The sequence below is a fragment of the Panicum virgatum genome, chromosome 8K (assembly GCF_016808335.1).
Source record: "Panicum virgatum strain AP13 chromosome 8K, P.virgatum_v5, whole genome shotgun sequence".
In the NCBI taxonomy this organism is placed as follows: domain Eukaryota; kingdom Viridiplantae; phylum Streptophyta; class Magnoliopsida; order Poales; family Poaceae; genus Panicum; species Panicum virgatum.
Genome location: NC_053143.1, coordinates 52973364 through 52994415, shown reverse-complemented (window position 1 = coordinate 52994415; position 21052 = coordinate 52973364). Strand labels below are relative to the sequence as shown.

Sequence of the window (21052 nt, the reverse complement as noted above, 5' to 3'; positions counted from 1 at the left end):
ATTCCTTCCTGACCAACATTGCACGACTGAGCCAGAAATAGCTGTCTGATCTGAATCTGTAAAAGACTCGGCTACTCTCTGATTCACCATTTACTACTTCATTACCACACTGCAACATATATATACAAAAAAAATGAAGAAACTGGAGGTGTGTGAATCACGGGGATGCGCGCACAAGTTTTATTTACATTCAGTGCAAACATGCCCTTGAAAAGACAATGTCACCACAATCACAGTCATGTATTGACAGTAGGTAAACTCATTAGCCACAACGATGCTATTAGTACTACCCTCTACATTATGCTGCTTCAAGCAATAATGTCTAGGTCACTGTTGTCACATCACCTGCCTTCTAATTCTTCACTCGTCCACCCTGCGCTTGAATAGCATGTATGGCCTGCCGAATCCCTGTCATCTGCTGATAAACCCCTTGGTCCCCATTGATCCTCAGGTCGCCTAGGGACAGGCAAGGTCAGACAATCACATTTTAGCATCATCAGAACATCTGACATTGTTGGCCTGTCTGCCCGATTATCTTGAACACACAATAGTGCTATCTGGAAGCATCGAAGTATCTTGCTTGTTCCTGGTTCAACACGCAGTGCTGGATCTATCAGCTCCATTGCTCTTTCTGATGACCATAATTCCCAAGCCTACAAAAATTCTCATCTCAGATAAAGAAAAAAAAGTCTAGTCTAAAATAGTAATGACAACATTGGGCAGAATACAGAATGGATCTGCAGTTCTGCACAGAAACTGGAGCATCTTTTTAACACGGGGAATGTGTTGAATGTGGAGTGCCTTAGTATTATGTGGCCGGTGGATTTAGGGAAGCCAAGATATGGTTTCCCTGAAGAATTCATTGCAGGATTAGCTCCAGGCAAATGACGAACAAACATATGTGCTTGGCTGCTTACAGATGTTCATATACGATTTAGGAGCACAAATACAAATCAAGGTTGCAGATATAATGAGTTCCAGAATGTTAACTTACATAAACAACCAAGGATTGCCCCTTGGTGGAGAAGGTAGAAGCATTTCGAGCAGTGATTATCTCGAGACAAATAACACCAAAGGAATACACATCGCTCTTAGTTGAGATAATGGCAGTGCGACAAAATTCTGGCTCAAGGTAGTAGCTGCATGATCAAACAATTCAGAACATTTAAGAAACAGGAGCTTAATGTCATGACTGACAAGTGCATTAGATCATTAGGTGTATTCTTACAAAGTCCCTGCCACCCAGCCAGTGTCTTTCTCATCTTCATAACTTAAGACTTGCGCCAAACCAAAATCAATAATTCTAGGTGTCATATCCGAATCCAAGAGAATATTGCTAGGTTTCAGATCCCCATGGACTATGCGTGGTCGGGAGTGCTGGTGTAGATAAACAACACCCTGGGCAATACCTTCAATTATTTGAAACCGTTTAGGCCAGGCAAGCGAGACGCCTACTCTTAGCTCTGCACCAACAGAGAAACATTTAAATGGCAAATTACGAAAAAAAATACTACAAGGAAAACAAAGTATTAAGTGAGTATACCATGAATCATAAAGTGTAAACTTCCTCTTGGCATATATTCATATACCAAAATCCTGTTGTCTCCTTCAATGCAACATCCCAGAAGTTTATGTATGTTTGCATGCTGAAGTTTCGAGGTAATCTGAACTTCATTTTCGAATACAGGTCGCTTAGATATATGTTCTCCACTACAGGTTTTTATCGCAATAACAACCCCATTTGGCAGTATGCCCTGAAATGGAGGAAAAACAACTCTCAACGTGATCAATCTATACCAACCCTATTCATATTTGTCAAGTTGTTTGCATATAGAGAAATTGCATATGCGATTTTATTTTTGCAAAAACAAGTACGTAATTTTAGTCTACTAAAATACAGGTTATCTTCACAGAGATAATTTTTTCAAAAAATAAGAAAAGACAGGGAAATGGTAAAATAATTTAAAAGGCAAACAGCTTGGTGGCTAGTGAAAACAGGAAAACAGCTTTGAGTGGTCTCTTAAATATTCGTAAGAAAAAAAAAGATCCTACTGCAAGACAGGTTACTATATGAACTGATTTTTATCTCTTCTTTTTTTTTTGGAGGACGATAGTAGGTAGGGCCCTACTGAAATCAAAGATAACTGCTCAAAGATCTTCAAGACCAAAAAGTACAATGGTCAATAAGACCAATATCAATTTAGAAAACAACAAATGCCATAAGAACAGATGAAGAATAACTAATTATTCGGAAGTCAAGCTAGCGAAGAGGCAGAAAGTTGATAGATACATAGCAGTTACAAGCATTCTTTTCCATAATTGCCTAATCTAAGTTTTAATACTGATGACGTATTTAATCGAGCATTTTTACATCATACGTAAAATCTCATTGAAATGCAACTGCACAAGCATGTTGTTATTGCCACAAAGATTTATCTCTATGGCATCGCTAAAGTATATATATCTTTAATTCTTATTTTGTTTAGATACGAAGGTGTTTGATCATTAGAACATTCATGCTAAAAATAAATGTTAATTTTTTAAAAAACAAAGAATTTAATTAACATACTCTTCTGTTACTATTTGGGCACTGTCACACAAGACCCCTTCTATCTACTCAAAAAAAAAACAAGACCCCTTCTATTTTTATGCCATTTTAGGCATTGATATGGTGCCCACTGTTGTTATAAGTGTGAGTACTCAATCATTTAGTGCAATACCTTTTCAAAGGAGCAATTTCCATTTTTTGTGAATGCAAGTATTAATGAATAATGGCTGACTGAACAGAACATTAGGAAAGTTACAACATACTCTTATGAAAAATCCAATTTGAACAGTGCAGGACTATTCATGAAATTTTGAGTAGCTAAGTGATTATTGTCAATCATTAAGGAATTGTCTCATTTATTAGTAAAGCTAGGTGTTAACGAATAATGGAAGAACTGGATAGTAAGAAATTACAACATACTAACATACTCATACATGAAAAAAAAATCCAGTTGGAACCAAGCATGTACTGAGAAAATTCATTAAATTAAAAGGCAAGGCAAGAACACTCTACAACTTGAATATAGAAGAATTTTTTTATAATAATATGAAAATAAATCAAGCAAATATAGTACCTTGTAAACATTAGCATAACCACCTCTTCCAATTATATTGTAAGATGAGAAATTATTTGTTGACGCAGCCAACTGAGAGAACTTGTAAACTGTAAAGCCTACTGGAAAAGGGACAGGAAACAAGAAATAATTGGTCAGAACATTTCCTTCTTAACGCTGCAGTAATTCTAAGCTTATTTTACTTCAGCTTATTTTCCTTTTTACCTGTCAGTTGAAACCTCATTTCCCCTTTGGCACTGGATGGGTTTTGGAACCATATTTCATTGAGAGAGCCCACTGGCAAAAAGGAAATTCAATGTTTCAAAGAATTAAGATTAAAAACTGGTGGTAGAAAGGAAAGCTTTCTCCTTTTTCTGTATTGTACAGGTAAATGACTATATTGACTTTTACTTTAAAAGATGCACAGAAATTATGTAGATGTAATTTAATGATAAGTGTTTTTTTTTTCTAGCATGCTACCTGTTTGTTCTTGACCAATGAACCCCAGAATGAATTCAGGTGTCGATGTATCCCTTCGAGTCCACTGAACAAGTCTCCTGAACCAATGCCTCCTTTTTGGCAAAACTTGAGCATTCTTACATCCTACAAATAACTGATTTAACAATGATACATCGATGCTAGCGCTAGCAATAGTAAGAGAACCAAAAACTAAGTGTGAAATATCGAATTTTAATTATCAAAAGAAATAGTACATACAAATGCAGTTTGAAGGCTGGATAGTTAAGAAAAGAATATTAGTTATATGAGGTTACTTTCTAGATCTATCATGCTCAGTTGCATCGTGAAAGGAAATACCATAATGTTTCTGTTCTTCTACTGCAAATAGCTCGGTTACTGTTTGAACCTCTACTGATTCAATGCCGTTGTCATCAAAGGCGCTTTCTTGAGTCCTGAACACTTGGCACCATCACACTATTAAAAGCTAAAAACTTAAAACTTGAAGACAAAATAAAGTAGGAGTAATCATGTTTGTCCAAGTCACATATAATAGAGTTATCGAGGTATGAAAAGAGCCATGATCTATAGTGTCCACAAAGCAACTGTCCAGGAGAGTTAGGACTCATGTGATCTAACACATTTCTACTGCAGACATCTGAGCTTTGGCATGCCATAACAAATCAATAGTTGATGTAATAGTTGAAATTTAACAAGAAACTAATTCTCTAATAAATAAAGTCTTCCAAATCTGAAGACTCCATATTACTAAGCCAGATAATGGAATATATGAGCCACAAGCCCACAACTAATATAATACAAATAAATTAGTGGCGCCTCTTACTTTGCTTAAAGAAACTTCCTCTTATTATTTCAACACAAATGATGTAAAATGTTGTTCAGAGGGACAAACATGTCATATGATCACATACAAAGGGGAAAATGGATATTATAAACATTGTACCGATAATCAGAGTTTGCATGACAAGGAAATGACTCCTGTACCTCTTCCGTAACCTGAAATGATAAATCGTCTTAGGATTTTTTTAGAATAATAAAATTGATGAATCAGAAGATGGCTATAATTATGTCAATGAATGATGGCAGTATGAGCTAGAGTGAATTTTAAACGTTCCAGTATATCTGTTTATGCCAATAAAACAAAAGTCTGCAAAATTCACATGGTCATATTCCTGTAGATGTTAGTTAATTTTCAAAAAAAAAGATGTAAAAAATTCTAATACAATTGATAAGCATTGTTTTGCCTTCACTATGCACCAAATTTCATGCAAACTTCGTTATGGGTCACCTATGTTCAATTACAAGCAAACGACATCAAGAGTGTCATCTGTTGCTTGAAATTGAAACATGAGTTTCATAGGAGAAAAAGAATGACAAATAAATATAGATTGGGTCCTCTTATGTTTTAACATAATCCCTTCAGAAAGCATTCACTTTAGTGAAACCCTGACATCCTATTGAACTATTTTCTTGATATAAAACCTATGGTGGGCATGTACCAGGAATTGCTCGTTCAGTCAGGCACTCACCAGCTTCATCCAGTAAGTCCTAAAATCACAAAAGCACTAGTACAGATGCAACTACTCCACCATGTATACCTGGGGCTGGGTGCCTGAAGGATGGGTATGACTGTAAATTCCGCTCAAAAAATATCTTGTGTCGATGTGGCTGATCAAAGGGTAGATCCGGAGATATGCATCAATTCTGTCCCGCACATCACGGAACTTTTGAGCCTGATTCCATGCCATGAAGAAGCGGTACATGACGTTGCTCCGCTGGCACGACGTGACTAGCACGTAGGCATGCCGAAGGGTGTCCTCCAATCCATCAAGTGGTCTCCTGATCTCCAGGCGCTGCATCATCTCTGACTGCTGGAGCACCTGCAGGAGGTCGCCGATCATCATGACATGGTGCGCAAGCTGCTGGCACTCCTCCCTGTTACGGTGAACTGTTTGCACGGCCTGGATGATCATCGAGATGAGACCACCAGCATCCACCCCAGCCAGCTGCGCCAGGGTGGCAGCCTGCCCGAGACCATTCCATAGCGCCATCTTGGATGCTATCTCGGTGTCTCCCGAATGCCTGTCTCTGCGTACACAATAAACATGACCAACGTCCAGTTTATGCAAGACGAAAAACAAATTTCTAGATCTCCTCACATTAGTAAAACACTTACCTTTCTCAGTAGTCAGTACCACACCCACCTGAGGCAGGCAGCACAAGACAGTTGATACCGATGGCGCTTGGTATTTAAGTGTCTTGGTGATAGTGCAAGGAACGAAGCTCTGACAGTTTAGGCAACTGCTCAATTCCACGAGTCCCCAACACCGTCTTGGACACTAGCACAGCCGCATGGAACGAAGGTCCCAGGAAGTTAGCCGATAGAGAAAGCTCCAAGAAATCGTGTTGAGAAGCTGAAGTCCAAGAAAGTGGCCGCAAGAGAGTGGACTTCCAAGGAAACCGCGTTCATTGGACTTGGACTTGACCAATGTTCCAAGAAGGCGAGACTCCATTGGCCCGAAGACCGGTGTAGATACGGCATAAGACTGCGTGACGAGAGAGCTTGGAACCAGCCAATCAACCCGCCGGTCAGCCGCGGACTCCGGTGCGGCATTTCTCCGAACACCGTCGCGGCGCTCTCGCCTTTCCGCCGAATGCGAGGCTCCGCCCGCCGGGTCCGTTTCCGGCGGCGAGAGAGGGGCTTGCGAAGCCTCCGCCTTGTAGCCCGAGTGTCTTACGGCGCGTCCCGCCTTCTCGCCCGAGGAGGCGTAATCGGTAATGACCCGCCGCGCCGGCGGCGACGAGGAAGAGGAGAAGAGTCCTGACCTCTGTTTCTTGGTAGGATTGGGGGGAAAATGCATGGGCCTTTGCAGAGGAACCCAGCAGGCAGGGCAGCTTGAGAAGAAGAGGAACGGAAGTTGAACGTGCGGGCGCCGTCTCAGCGAGATACAGGTGGCACGGACCCTCGCCGTCTCCGGCCGCCGCGCGACCTCTCGAATCTCGATCGATGGCGCCGGCGCTGCCGAGGAAGACGCGACGCGGGTGAGGGAACCACAGCGGACTGGACGAAGTGGTGGCCTGGAAATATGGAAGGGAGCGAGGGACGCACGGCGGCAAGGTCGGCGGTAGCCGGCCGGCGGCAGCACGGCGCGCCGGATCCCATACCGCCGCCCCCGAATGTCTTGCAGAAGAGACCCTGGTTTTCGCAAATACGCCCTTACATTTTACATAAAACCCCCTGATTCGTATCACGATTACTAATCGCGATCCGAATATATTCAAATGGGCCCCTGCCCTGGTCTGGATCGTCACTTCCTGCTCCGATCTATCAGCCGCCGCCGCCGCCGCCGCCCGCCGGCCGGAATCGTGAAGCTCCGACCCGAATCAAGTCAAAGGCAAGCAATTCGCTCCATTACTCAGTGGCAAGGGCATTCGATTCATCAACATCCTGGGGTTTCCACGCTCCACAGGGAAGACAGGGAACGCGAATTGAACACTCAACTTGATATTTGATAGTTAGGTATTGTTTAGTTTTTGCATGTAAAATTTTTGAAGCATACGGACACATATTCGGAATATTAAATGTAAAGTAACAAGAAAGTAAATTACAAATTTCGCATACAAACTACGAAATGAATTTATTAAGCATAATTAATCCATCATTCTAGCATCACATTGTCAAATCATAGCGCAATTAGGCTCAAAAAATTCGTCTCGCAATTTACACACGAACTGTGCAATTGGTTTTTTATTTTATCCACATTTAATACTCCATGCGTGTGTCCAAACATTCGATATGACTTTTTTGGTCAAAAAAATTTTTGAATCTAAATTGGTTTCAGACAAGAAACTCCACTTGACGTACAGAAACTTACACATGACAAGTTTGTGTTGAGAAATCGTAAACCCTAAGCAAAGAAGGTACGGTGGGAGGTAGATCGAACGTCCTTAGGGCAGCAGCAATGTATATAGACCAGCCGGTCTTTATGGTGGGCCCCGATAAAGTAGTTCATAGACTATAGCAAACTTCACAATGTGTATTTGCTTAAAGAAGTAACAAGTGGGGTCCATTAACATAAAAAAGTACTACCAGTCTCCAGGTTCCTCAACCATCTTCCATCCGCGCAGAGGAGTGAGAAAGAAAAATAATTTTTTTATTCCTTACTGCCCGGCCATAGTGCTATGGTCAACTACAAGAGAATCTTTCTTATAGACCGGTTCTGCAGTGGTTATGGGCAGGCAATAGCATGGCATTTATTACCTATGGACCGCTTTTTTCCAACATTGCGGGTGCCCTTAATATTTCCCTGAAATTGGACGCCGAGTGGTAAGTACGCTAGTGAAAAGTCTTGCACATGGGACTTAAAATGATGAGCCTTTAATTTGTCAAAGGTAAATTGATAGTTATCTCATGTTTAATTTTTTTTCAAAAATTTACTTTTCTCAATATTTGAACATTTTCTCATTGCATATTGAATTTTTTCCAACACTATTGCACGCTGGAATTTTTCTAGCCATTTTCTATCTTTACTAAAAAAAATCCTAAAAATATTTTTTGAACATAAATTTCTTTGGAAAATTATTTCGAAAATTTATTAGAGCAAATTCGACCGAGGCACCCACGCTTTCAAATAAGTAGCCGAAGCTTGGGTCTCCGATCCTTGGAGCTGTTGCACGGGTCTAATCTTTTCCCACAGCTGCTAGCCGTTTTTCCCAGCTACTAGCCGAGACACAAGAGATACGTAAAGGAACCAAGTATATACATGTAACTCACTTGTGGTTGATCATGTGTCTGAATCCGAGTAGTAGTATTTATTCGCTCGCTCCATGATTATTTCAGTAAATGTTGGAGTAAAACTCTTCAATTACGGTGCGAACCGCGATGGGGATCCGAACCCAGTGGCTACCTCCATCGTGCCATGCCAAGCTTCCAAACATGTAGTCGCCCTGCACCTTCCGTGTCGCCTCGAAGGTGACCCTGAAGCTCAGCACGCTCCTCCCCCTGCTGAAGGCCAGCACCGACGGTTCGACGGCCATCTTAACTCCGGCAGGAGCATGGAAGAAGGCCCTGTACACTGCATTCTGCTGGCGACCGACGTTGGTGACGGTGCGCACCACGGTCTGTCGGGATGTCACCTTGAGGTCAGGGATTGCTATCGATGGCAGATTCAGGTCTGCCACTACGTATGGTGATTTTCCCACTGAGCAGTTTCCATGCGCACCTAGTCCTCCTGTTCCCATGCACTTGAAGAACTTTAGGTACTCTGATGCACTGATGTTGTAGATGAGCCCCGGATCAGCTGCCATGTTGGGATTAATGGAACCTGCTCCATAGTCGAAAGGGTCGGCAAGCTTTGATGTCTTTCCATCAGCTTGTATCGGGAACCCGTTGTTGTCATAGGTAAGTGCTGAAACATATACAAAATGCAAGACATTAACCTACTAGCTACTTACTGATCAGAGGTTTGTTGATTCAATTCTTTGAATTCTAGAGAAGAAACAATAATAGCTAGCTGCTAGTTAATTACCAGTTGTCATGATTGCCGATTTGAGGGCAGCAGGTGACCATTCAGGATGCAAGGACTTGAGGACGGCAACGGCCCCAGCAACATGGGGGCAAGCCATGGATGTTCCAGAGTCAAAATGGTAGAGAATGTCTTTACCGAATGGAGGCGTTTTGGGTGCAGCGGCTAAAATGGACACCCCAGGTGCAGCAATGTCGGGCTGTTAATCAAGTTGGAGAGAGATTAGAGGTGCTGCGAAGAAAATTCAGAATTCTAGCTAACTGTTATGCCTGAACTGAACTGAACTACAAACAACGAAGTTGTTCCTGCATTTAGAGCAACATAATGTTTTTACAATGTTGAACTTGCAAATATATAGCTAGACGTTGCTACGACTTCGTCAATTCATTAATTTATGCCTTCGTCGACAAGAGGTAGCTGCAGCAAATATATGCTACATATCAAGCAGCGCACACTATGTATGGTTTTAGCATAGTAAGTATTAGTGTTAGTAGATTCAACAAGAATAATAATTTGGTAATATATAATAATTTTGAATCATTAAATAATATTTTGCAATAAATTGCTTGTTATTAGTTAAAGTGTCACATTATAGACTTTGTTGATATATATACTAAACATCATATAATTTGGATTATATAAAGTTATTCCAACTCTAGATTCAATAAAGCTATTTAAGAAACTCATGCTCAATATAAGCACCATCGATATCATGCATGGTCTCAAAATACAGTAAATGAAATTTCATCCAGAGTATGAATTCTGTCCAATTTTGTCCTTACCTTGAGAATCCCAGGGTAGGAAGGACTAGGTCCTCTAGATGAAAATACAGCTACTTTAGGTGCAGAAACTGAACTTCCAATAGTAGTTCTGGTTGCTGATATCTTTGCCATTGGTTTTCCATGTTTGATGCCACTATGTTAAAGAAAAAGGAAATGGATGATTAAAAAATGGAACCTGAAGAAAATAACTTGCATGCAAACAAATTAAAAGAGGGTAATGTAGTATAGATATTTATAGAACCGAAAAATAGCTTTCTCTCTTTTGAGAGTCTTGCTGAGTTGTCTTAATTTAATTATTACAAGGCTACCTTCATATGTAAATTAACGCAGAATACAGAGAAAAACAAGTGGATATTTAATGGAGGTTAATCGTGTTCATACCTGATGTTGTACTGGTAAATCTTATAAGACATCTCATAGTCGATGGGGACCCAAGGAGCATTTTTAAAAATGTTTGTTTCTTGGAGTAATACGCCGTCGTGGTAATATGGCAATATGGTGCCCCTGCCCCCCTTCATGGCCACCATGTAAGAGATGCTGCCGTAGTCTGGTGGTGAGCTGAAATTCGACGTGAAGCAGAAGATGATACTTCCTGCCTTCATCGTCTCATTGATGTGGCGGTAATTGCATCTGCAATAGACCAGCCATTTTAATTTGTTGGAACACAAATAGAATATATGGAAAAAAATTTAAAATAGGGAGTAGTGTGCCTAATTCCTACGTGACTGAAGTTTTGTTTACTGGCCAATCGTCTTCCCCATTTTATCAACATTTTGTCCCATAATTTAAGGTTGTGAGATATAGGAAAAATTAAGCTTGATCTATGTCACTAAAAGAAAATTAACTTTTTCTGACTGCTCAAGTATTACCGACAGGTATGCACCAACCTAGCTAGGGGAAAAGATAGCAAAGGTGAGGGAATTTCAAGACATCAGGAATAAGCATGTTTCCTATTGGTTGGTGCCGCAACCTACCATCACTAAAACGAAAGACAGATAGGAACCTACCAGTATTACAAAAAATCTCAGTAAGTTGTTATTACTCTCTCTCTCTCTCTCTCTCTCTGTGTGTGTGTGTGTTCATTTATAATTGTGCTAAACAGTTTAAACCAGAGGAGGTATATTATATTGCACTAATATCTATATTGCACTAACTGTGACATCTATTTAAACCACAGGAGGTACGGTATATTATATAAATGAACATTTCTTTTGTTGTACAGTGACCAAGATGCGAGAAACCATGCTTTAAGTATATATATTAGTGATTGGCTACACCACTTACTCCTCGTCTTGGTAGGATTGTATCTCGTAGAACTGATCATCACCGCTATCCTTAGAAGAAAAGGATTGTGCCTGCAAGCATATCGTAAGATCAACCGAGGTATACATGTGTATGGGATATATAGTGTTACTACTGTATATATATATATATATATATATATATATATATATATATATATATATATACATACTACCTCAGTACGTATTTATATACTCACAAATAAATAAACTTGCTTCTCCTAACGATCGACAAGTAAATAATTAAACACGGAAACAGTAGGTATTACAAGAAAATTTTATTGAAACAACAACATGCACATACATACCACAAACGTTTCGTTATTTCCAAGGGTTACAACCACGGGGAAGGCCCGATCTATGGTGGTTGCGGCCACCGTCAGCAGCCATGGCGACGAGTTCTCCACTGTTTGAGCGATAGGCCCTTCGTTCCCAGCCGAGTACACAACTGGGATGCCATGCGCAACGACGTGCATCGCGGCAGGGTTCTCGCCAGCGCTACCGATGGACAGTGAAAGGACATCGACGCCGTCATGGATGGCATCGTCCATGGCCTTCATCTGAGCGGCGTCGGAGCAGCTCTGCCAGCAGACCTTGTACATGGCGACCCGTGCCCGGGGCGCGCCGCCGCGCACCGTCCCGGCCACCAGACCCATGAAGGAAACGTCGTGGACGATGTTGCCCCCGGCCGTGGACGAGGTGTGCGTGCCATGGCCATTGCTATCCCGGGGGGAGAGAACCTCCTGGGCACGCGTCTCGTCGTCGAGGTCGTCGGCGTACCACCGCGCGCCGATGAGCTTCCGGTTGCAGCTGCTGGCGGGGAACGAAGGGCCGGCCTGGCAGATCCCCTTCCATTTGGAAGGAGGGGGGCCGTACCCAGCATCCGAGAAGCTCGGAGACTCAGGTGTGATACCTGATGAAATTAATATCGAATGCCGTAATCAATTATGCAGTAACCAATTGAAGTTTTCTTCTTTCTTTTAATGAATGATGTTGTTAATATCTGTGTAAAAAGCTCTACAAGTGCTTATATGTGTGGACGGAGCGAGTATATCTTTGTTAACACAACTGTCGTCGTTTGAATGGTTAATTAGGTGCTTGCAGTAATTAATAATAGTTAAACAACCTAGCTGATTACCTGAGTCAAGGACACCAATAATAATGCCATCCCCAAAGCTAGATTTGGCAAGCAGCCCATTTGGTTGCTTGTAGTCCAGTCCAAGGAAATCCCAGCTCCGAGTGGTGTGCACTCGCCGGATTTGGTTCTCTCTTACACTCACCACGCCAGGCATGCCTCGTATCTTTCTTGCTTGCGATTCAGTCATCCTTGCAGCAAAGCCAGAGAAACCGTGTTTGTAGCTGTACACAATCGAACTCAGAGCGTCCTCCTTGCTTAAAAACCCAAAAAAAATGATTAATTAGCGCTGCAGCACTCTCGAGACTTGTATATTTTCTGGCATGAAGATTTTGAATATGAATATTGTATATAAAAAACGCAGGACAGAGTAGCATTGCAAGCATGTGAGTCGTCCTTGGTACATGGAGCACATGGTACATACGTACTACTACATACATACCTTCCGAGAACGGAAGCGAGCATGTCATGGTGCGATTCAGTGACAAGCTCAGGATCTTCATGCCGTCTTTCCCCGAGGTAAACAATGTAGATCTTGAAATAATTGTTCATTCGTTAGACATAGTCAGTCATGCATCATCTCGAACAGAACTATTAATTCTTATCATCATTTACACGGGACAGCTTCATGAATCTCGATGGAGAATGTATAGTTAGTATACCATGCATACATAAACTTTCCTGATTTTTAATTTGGTTTAAATGGTGGAGCTGATGGTGGCATTTAACAGTTTCCATCTCGGTATCATCCGATACGTAAGCCTATATAGTTTAATTTATTAAAAAATAAACTTACAGTTTCAAACTATGGACCGAACCTATATAATAGATACTTAATACTTGGCATGGATAACTAATCAATAGCTGTTTGAGATGGCGGCTGGCGGAGCTTACTTTTCTTGCTTCAGGTTCCCCCGGCTGGAGGCCGTGCGACCATGGCGACTGAAGCGAGAAATGGAGAAGAAACAAAAGCAAAAGAGATTTTGCTGAGAGCCTCGTCATGTCGGCCAAACTGCCAAGTGGTGCACACGTGTATGGCATCGGGCGATGCAACTGGCTTCCGTCCCTCCTTTTATAACAACGTCGAGTTGCACTGAGTTATCACACTGTCCTTATTTTCAATTTCATGCCGCACTAGGATTTAGTAAGTTAAACTTCACAAATTAGAAAGTAAAACTTCAATTCATAGATTTTAAACAACAATTCGCTAGGTTATGTGCAACTTTATTAGCATACAGAAGTTATATCAATGTATTCATATTCGTCAAGAGAAATTTTACAATGCTTGGGGAGGCGTCAGGAGGTGTTTATTGTGTCTATGATTTGTGGACCCAATATGAGGGAAGACGTTCCGAGGCGTCAATGAAAAGGTGTCGGAAGGCGTTAGATATGTCTATGGTCGGTGGGCTCTTATGTGCCGTAACGTCTCTCAATGCCTCTAAAGTTAAGATGATTAGAAATACATGCCAATTTCTTTTCTGCTGTTATTTTTTTAATCAAGGGTATGATAGTAAATTCACAATTATAGAAATAGTGTTTTGAATAGTATAGTTGGGTATCATAGTATGATTCAAGTACAATAACGGCTGTTCCTGAAGCTGCGGCACGCGATCCCCATCCTGACGCTGACGCTGCGGTGCGGGCGGCCGGCTGAGCCAGCGCTGCCGCTGCGTCCTCGTCGTCGTCGGCCCCGGTCCTCCGCCACCTGCGGCGCGGGCTCCCGTCTCGTGCCCAAGGGCGCGTCCTTCTCGGGCACCACGCAGCCGTGCTGGCGCCTCATGGGGACGACGCTCTACGGTCACCACCGGGGCCGCTTCATGCTGGCGCCGCAGGAGACGCCGCGCTGCCCGCCCAGCCTCGGCGTCGAGCTCGCGCTCCAGATGCACGCGCTGCTCCGCGACCTCGGCAACCTGGCTGGCGCGCGCATCGTCCTGGATACGGAGCACCGACCCGCGGCGGCCCTGGATGCGGGGGAGCCCGCACGCCGTCGCTGCTAGATGAGCCGGGCTGGACCATGTTCTGCAACGGCAAAAAGACCGGGTACGCGGTGCGGCGCAAGGCCACGGACGATGACCTCACAGTGATGGAGACGCTGCAGGCGGTGTCCATGGGCGCCGGCGTGCTCCTCGGCGCCGGCCGACGCGGCGGGGGCGGACGACAAGGTGATGTACCTGCGCGGCAGCTTCGACCACTTCTGCACTTCATCGGGTCACGAGACTCGGAGTCGCTCTACATGATTGCGCCCCATGGAGGCACCACGGGCCCGAGCTCGCCGTCTTCTTCGTCAGCCTCTGACCTCCGGTCCGCCATGGGTGTGCGTGCGTGCATTCGCATGGGCATGGCCACACATGCAAGACGATAGAAGGGCATCCATCCATTTAGCACCACGGAATTAGCGTGCAGCCTCATAACGAGATGGTCGGTGGCTCCGGCGAGATGGCGCCGACGTTCCCCGCGGGCTGGCCGAAACCAAGGCAAACGGGCTTGAGCATGGACATCCCTAGGATCTGACGAATCCATTTTTGTGCTCGATTGGCCAAAAACCTGACCGGAGGAGGGCGCTCACCTAGCAGCTCCGGCGGCGACCTGGAGTTCGGCAGCGGCAATGGCGGGGCCTTCCTCGTGATTTCGAGGAGGGGGAGGGATCTTTGCGTGGGGTCGGAATGCGCAGTGACCATACTACCCTTACGAATAAAATAAAAAAAATAGTTATTTTGCATAGGTGTTGCGAGGCATTGGGAGGCGTTAGGAAGCGTTTTCAAGCATTGTAAAAGGGCTCATTTGTCAAATCTTTTGATATGGCATCGTTTATTTTGTAAAAAGTGATGGGATGATATATTCCATTTTCAGCTTTTTCCTAAGTCAAACACATTTCCACCTTTCATCATTTTGTAGAAATTTATGTAGTTTTATGTTTTACGATTCATCATGAAAAATGCTTTAAGATATATATCACATATTATTTTTTATAAAATTAATGGTCAAAGAGAAATATTTGACTTTGGACAAACTTCGAAATACAAGTACTTCTGAGATGGAAGGAGTAAATAGAAGACAAATTGAATTATATTTCTGAAGACCTGTCAGTTGCGGCTCTTCAAATATCAGCTCCAAACCTGAAAAACAGTTAGAAAGCACTCAAGTATAAGTTTGATCACCCATCAGCTTGATTTTCACGATGGAATATGCGATTGAGAGAACCGACTTTTCTATGAGCCACTTTAATCCATCACTATCACTATATATAGTAGTGCCATATGCACACCACAGAATTCAAAAAAGCATGACAGATGACCACTAATATCGCTACTATTTGACGATGGACATGCATTTTTTAGATAAAGGATTAACATCTCCAGCCTCTGCAGCCGCACACAGCCAAATTTTTACAAAATTCTTAGCAGACAAGCTGATAAAATAGGATGAAGAGTACACAAACGACTTGAAGAAATTAAAAGCAAAATCTATTATTGCTTCTCCATCCATTCTTGGCAAAGATATCCAAGGGGACGACCTCCAATGCCTTGCTCGCCAAACAGATAGTCTTCCTTGTATCCACACGCTGCAACAGGGATCAAAGTCGCAGCCAGTACGCTCTGAAGACAGCCTGCATAAATGAGGTAAATATTTTTTCTCAAAAAATAAATCATTACGTGTACACCATATCGCCCACATAAGAGCTGCAGCCCCAACAAAAATTTAACTTCTTTCTTTCTTGCTTATTCCTGTTAACCAATTTCTAAGCATATGCGTTATTAATTTTGGTGGAGTTAACCCAGTAGCTACATGAACAACTCTCCAAATGGTCTTAGCATGTTGACAATCAAAGAAGAGGTGTTGAATTGTTTCATTAAGATCACAGAAGGGACATTTTTTACTCCCAGATCAGTTTCTCTTAGCTAATAAGTTGTCCTTGATTAAAATAACACCTCGTTGAATGGACATGCATTTGTGTGGCGAATATATAATGCATATGTCAACGCAATTTACTTCAATATGTGGGCCACATCAGCAAGATCCCTTCGAGCATTAGTTCTCCCCACTTCTGCAGTACAAAGACAGGCGAACATATTACTTGCTCGGAGGGAGCCCTATAGGTTTGGTCATTCATCAGTTCGATCAATGTCCTCCAAGGAATATGTGACTTTAAGAACCTTACTTTTCATATATATGGAGCCACTTTAACCTATCACTAGTTTTTGTCGGTAGTGCTCCTTACACATCGAGCATGATTGTGTTACTAGAGTGTGAAGCGTAAGATCCCTTGAACACGTACTATGTAGTTTGTCCCAAGTACTAGCTGGATGCGCATACCATGGATGAAGAGGTATGTGCCAACAGCGAAGTGTGGAATTGGAGATGTAAAAAAAGGCTTTTTAAAGGCGTGGGAACAAAGGCTTGTAGCCGGTTTCTTGTTGGATCTGGGATGTGCTACAAATGCCCGATTCAATCCATGTACGGCTCCTGATTTATAGTATTTTTTCTGGGTGATCCCAGCAGACTTATCATGTTTTGGACCTAAACTGGCCCAATAAACCGGCCCACATGTGTAATCTTGTCAAATTTGTTCCAAAACAATTTTTTTTTGTTCCGAAACAAAAAAATAGTTATCGGGCTTTGTGTGATGATTTGACTGCCAATCACACGAGCCACTCTTAATATTTGAGTGTTTTCTAGCATGTTTTACTCAAAGATCTCTTTAGAGAGGATCCTAAAACTCCTTGATAATTTTCTTAAAAGATATATCAATATTGATAGTCTATTATATTCCAGATGCTCGAAGTCAACAATGGGGGAGTACGTGGAGAAATTAAAACTTTATTAAAAATATAAAATGTGTGCTTCAATATTTGAAAACTATTAGTAATTAGTATTCTTTGATTGTTCCAACTAAGAACCAACCGTTTCTAGTGAAAACACGCAGCATGAGCCAAAGGTTCGAAGCAGATTTTTCTCACGGATTGATCAGGACCACCAGGGATTGTCCAACTTGGCTGGCCGGCATGATGATCCTTTTGGATTCCATTCCTGTGAAGGTATCTAGCTAGGAGATCGGTGCTCAATGATAACACTACATCCAGCTAGCCCTGGCACGCGAGCGGTCCAATTTCGATGCCAATTCGCAACTTCAGGGTGCATCCATTTATGCAACCCATAGGGATTATGATGTCATAAATACAAATCGGTTAACAAGCAGGTCGATCGCCACCAACATCATTGTCACAGCGGCAGAGTGGTCGGTGACTGGCCTCGAAGCCGGCTACCCCGTCCACTCCTCCTTTCATGCGCGCGGCAGGGCAGGAGCTTGTATAGTCGATTCTTTGGGTAAACATCCTGATACAATTCATGTAAATTTAATTTTGGCACCAACGTAGTACTAAGAATATTGCTGAGTTTGAGATGGTAACACTGTTGTTCTTGCGTGCGGCTGGGGTGCGGGCAGAGTGGTAAAGGGTCTTCAAATTTGATGTAGATAATTTAAGGGCCGAGTTCTAATTCTATACAATTTTGAGCTAAAAAATTTAAGAATCAAGCTGGATTGTGGAGAAACCACTAGAACCATGGCCCATTACCACCTCCGTATGGCCTCACCCAGCAAGGCAGCGCGCGTGGGTGGCAGCAGAACCGAGGAGACTTAGGGCTAGTTTGACAGCCAAGAAATGACGCCCCAGGGCAAAGGCTCCCCTGCGGGGAATTACCCTCCCTTGTGGGCTGCTGATCCCCCCCCCCACCCGATTTGGGAGGAAGAGAATTGTTTACCCATGGAAAAATCAAGAAAATACTAGAAAAATCAAACAAAGAAAAAAAAACTGCTCTAAAAATTAAGGAGAAACACATAGAATGCTTGAGAAAATCAGAAACACATATATATGGAGCTCACGGTAGGGCCAATAAAGGAATATAAGATAAAAGTATGATCAAAGAAGGGAGTTTGAACTTTTCAGGACCAAATAAGAAATTCTTTTAGAACCATACATGGAATTTACTCTTTCATATAGAGCCACTTTAATCCATCAATATATATAGTGCCACGTGCACACCACAGAATTCAAAAGCATGACAGATGACCACTAATGTCGCTACTATTTGACGATGGACATGCATATATGTGGCGAATATAATGCATATGTCGACTCAATTTCTTCTGTGGGCCAAATCAGCAAGAGCCCATTAATTCACCCCACTTCTGCAGTACAAAGACAGGCGAACATATTAGTTGCTCAGATGGAGCCTAGAACATAGGTTTGGTTATCCATCAGTTCGATCAACGTCCTCAAGGAATATGTGACTTTAAGAACCTTACTTTTCATATATATGGATGCATATGCAGTCATATTATATTCAATATCCTTCTATATATCCGAGTTGTACCTCACAAAGGCCGATTAGCAATAATCTGGTCAAAAAGAATCTTGATTGCAGCAAGAAGGGTGACAAGAACTTGAAGCAAGATTCAAATTATTTACAGCCGAGGTGGTGTCCTTCAGGCTTATCTCACACTCAAAAGAGAAGGTTGCAACGTTTGCGCAAGCAAGAATCGATGGAGCAACAAGTGGAGATCAAGCCAACAGCCATGAAGAAAATTTGAAGGCCGAAGTAAATTGTTTCATCATCAACTTGAAGTAAAAGCAAGTCATGGCCGATAATTTGTTATCGCCCTTAGCACAAAAATGACCAATATATTAGTAATCATCGCCCTTAGACAATTTTGGTTCAGAAGAGTGCTCTTTGGCACGCAAGTTTTGCCAAAGAACAGAGGGCACCCTTCGAGCATTAATTCACCCCACTTCTACAATACAAAGACAGGCGAATATAAGTTGCTCAGATGGGGCCCTATAGGTTGGCCATCCATCGTGCGATCAATGTCCTCCAAGGAGTATGTGACTTTAAGAACCTTACTTTTCATATATATGGAGCCACTTTAACCTGTCACTAGTTTTTGTCGGTAGTGCTCCTTACACATCGAGCTAGCATGATTGTGTTACTAGAGTTTGAAGCGTAACATCCCTGGAACACGTACTATGTAGTCGATGCGCATACCATGGATGAAGAGGTATGTGCCAACAGCAAACTGCACTGCCCATCTGGATGTATGCCGCCTTCGTCATCGAGGGGGAAGAGGGCTCCCGTGAGCGCCGCGATCACCGCCGGAGGAAGCGGGCCGTTGAACATACCCGTCATGCGGCACCCCGAGCTCCGGTTGTCGTCAGGAGATGGCGCGTCATCGCGGCCAACCGGGGCCCGCTCAGGCGGACCTTGGACATGTTGAAGATGCGTCGTCTATGTCGCGTCGGGCTGCCGCCCTAGAGGGCGGCGATGAGGCTGCGCTCATGGCTGTGGAGGACGGCAACACGTCCGAGAAGAAATGGGAGCACGGGGTAAATATGAGGAGTTACATGTGTGACTAGCAATCAAATCATCACACAAGGCAGAATATTTTTTTTATTGTGAGAACAATCTTTTATTGCTAGAACAATAACAATTGTTGCAGAACAACAACATTTAGCAATAAAAAACTATTACAGCAACAAAATCTGACTAGATCACACGTGTGGACCGGTTTGTTGGGCCAATTTTAAACCAAAACACCGAATCACGTGGGGCAGGCCTTCCTACGACAGGCTTCGCTCGGGGTGACGTGGGTGATCCCGAACAGCGCCCCCGCAGGGCCCTCGATGCAGCCGGCGACACTACAATTAGTGGTGGATGAGAAATTCTTCTGCGAGTGCGGTGACCCCAAACAGCGCCCATGTGGGGCCCTCGATGCAGCCGGAGACACTACAATGGTGGAGGAGAAATGCTTCTGCGAGTGCGCGAGGACATGGGCTTGGCCTTATTATGTGATATAAACTGGGCTTGCCCAACGACGTGGACTCGCATAAGGCATCTGGAAAGCGATCTCCTGGGTTTCTTTCTCTCTCATGTTCTGGAGTGTCCTGGAGGAGTATCACGATTCAGTTCTCTTCCCTTCACACAAGACTGGAGATATAAACTGTGCTGTAAAGTGCAAGCTGCAAGTGTTAATACTATTGGATCGACTAGAGTGTAGGTCGAATGTGGACTTTCCTTTATCTAGAGCCACCACAGGTTCGTCGATGAAGTTCTGCGGTAGGGCAGCGACGCGCAGTGCAGAGACGATGTGGTGGCGGTGTCAGCGTGGTGCAGTGGAGTGACGTCGCGATGGTGACGGCGCTCCGGTGACGACGTGGTGGCGCTTCCCGCCGCTGCAGCCCCCCTCTCTGATCGGGTTAGGGTTTTGAGGCGGGGAACAGTGGCGGCGGCGAACCTCATGTCTTGTGCCGCTGGTCCTCACCTCCTTTTATGGGGCTGCGCGACGGGGGCCCACCAGCCTTCCATGGGCTGAGCGCCCCCGATCAGGGCGCGAGTCAGGGTCCATTTGGTCCGTTGGGCCCAAATGGTGGAGATCAATACTAACATTCTCCCCCTTGATCTCATCTTGTCTTTTAACTTATCTCAATCTTTACTTTCAACATTCTTTATTCTTTGTTTACCTACTCCATCACGGATTAGTGCATATGAGCATGCCTCATCGTCACGGTCAATAACCGATAGACTTAACAGCTACAACACACCTCTCGGTTCTGAAATAGGTACTTTAACTTTGGGCCCTTTATCGTCCGGAAAACATAGGCTATACCATGAACCCATGTCGACTGTGTGTTCTCTGTACACACTGGGCGGCAAGCCTTTAGCAAGCGGATCTGCAGAC

The 21052-nt window shown here is 43.3% G+C and overlaps 2 protein-coding genes and 1 pseudogene across 4 annotated transcripts; 1 reads left to right on the top strand and 2 right to left on the bottom strand.

The window, feature by feature from the left end:
* Positions 1-134: 134 nt before the first annotated feature.
* On the bottom strand, positions 135-7301 carry LOC120645204 (putative cysteine-rich receptor-like protein kinase 16). Of its 2 annotated transcripts, none has more exons than XM_039921978.1 (11): positions 5755-7301; positions 5177-5666; positions 4522-4574; positions 3918-4012; positions 3582-3704; positions 3327-3398; positions 3123-3220; positions 1544-1754; positions 1229-1463; positions 995-1139; positions 135-653 (listed from the first exon to the last, which is right to left on the bottom strand). In XM_039921978.1, exons 2-11 carry the CDS (start codon positions 5627-5629, stop codon positions 342-344), a joined length of 1797 nt encoding a protein of 598 aa, XP_039777912.1. In that variant the 5' UTR covers positions 5630-5666; positions 5755-7301; the 3' UTR covers positions 135-341. The 2 variants fall into 2 exon arrangements, with proteins under 2 accessions (XP_039777912.1, XP_039777911.1); XM_039921977.1 differs by having other exon boundaries at positions 3123-3223; positions 5755-7289.
* Positions 7302-8321: 1020 nt separating this feature from the next.
* LOC120645202 (subtilisin-like protease SBT3.9) lies at positions 8322-13383 on the bottom strand. Of its 2 annotated transcripts, none has more exons than XM_039921975.1 (9): positions 13216-13383; positions 12764-12855; positions 12325-12578; positions 11495-12099; positions 11170-11240; positions 10267-10515; positions 9886-10018; positions 9107-9302; positions 8322-8986 (listed from the first exon to the last, which is right to left on the bottom strand). In XM_039921975.1, the coding sequence occupies exons 1-9, from the start codon at positions 13360-13362 to the stop codon at positions 8415-8417; spliced, it is 2319 nt and encodes a 772-aa protein (XP_039777909.1). In that variant the 5' UTR covers positions 13363-13383; the 3' UTR covers positions 8322-8414. The 2 variants fall into 2 exon arrangements, with proteins under 2 accessions (XP_039777909.1, XP_039777910.1); XM_039921976.1 differs by having other exon boundaries at positions 9886-10020; positions 10272-10515.
* Positions 13384-13904: 521 nt separating this feature from the next.
* LOC120645957 lies at positions 13905-14879 on the top strand (annotated as a pseudogene).
* The last annotated feature ends 6173 nt before the right edge of the window (positions 14880-21052 follow it).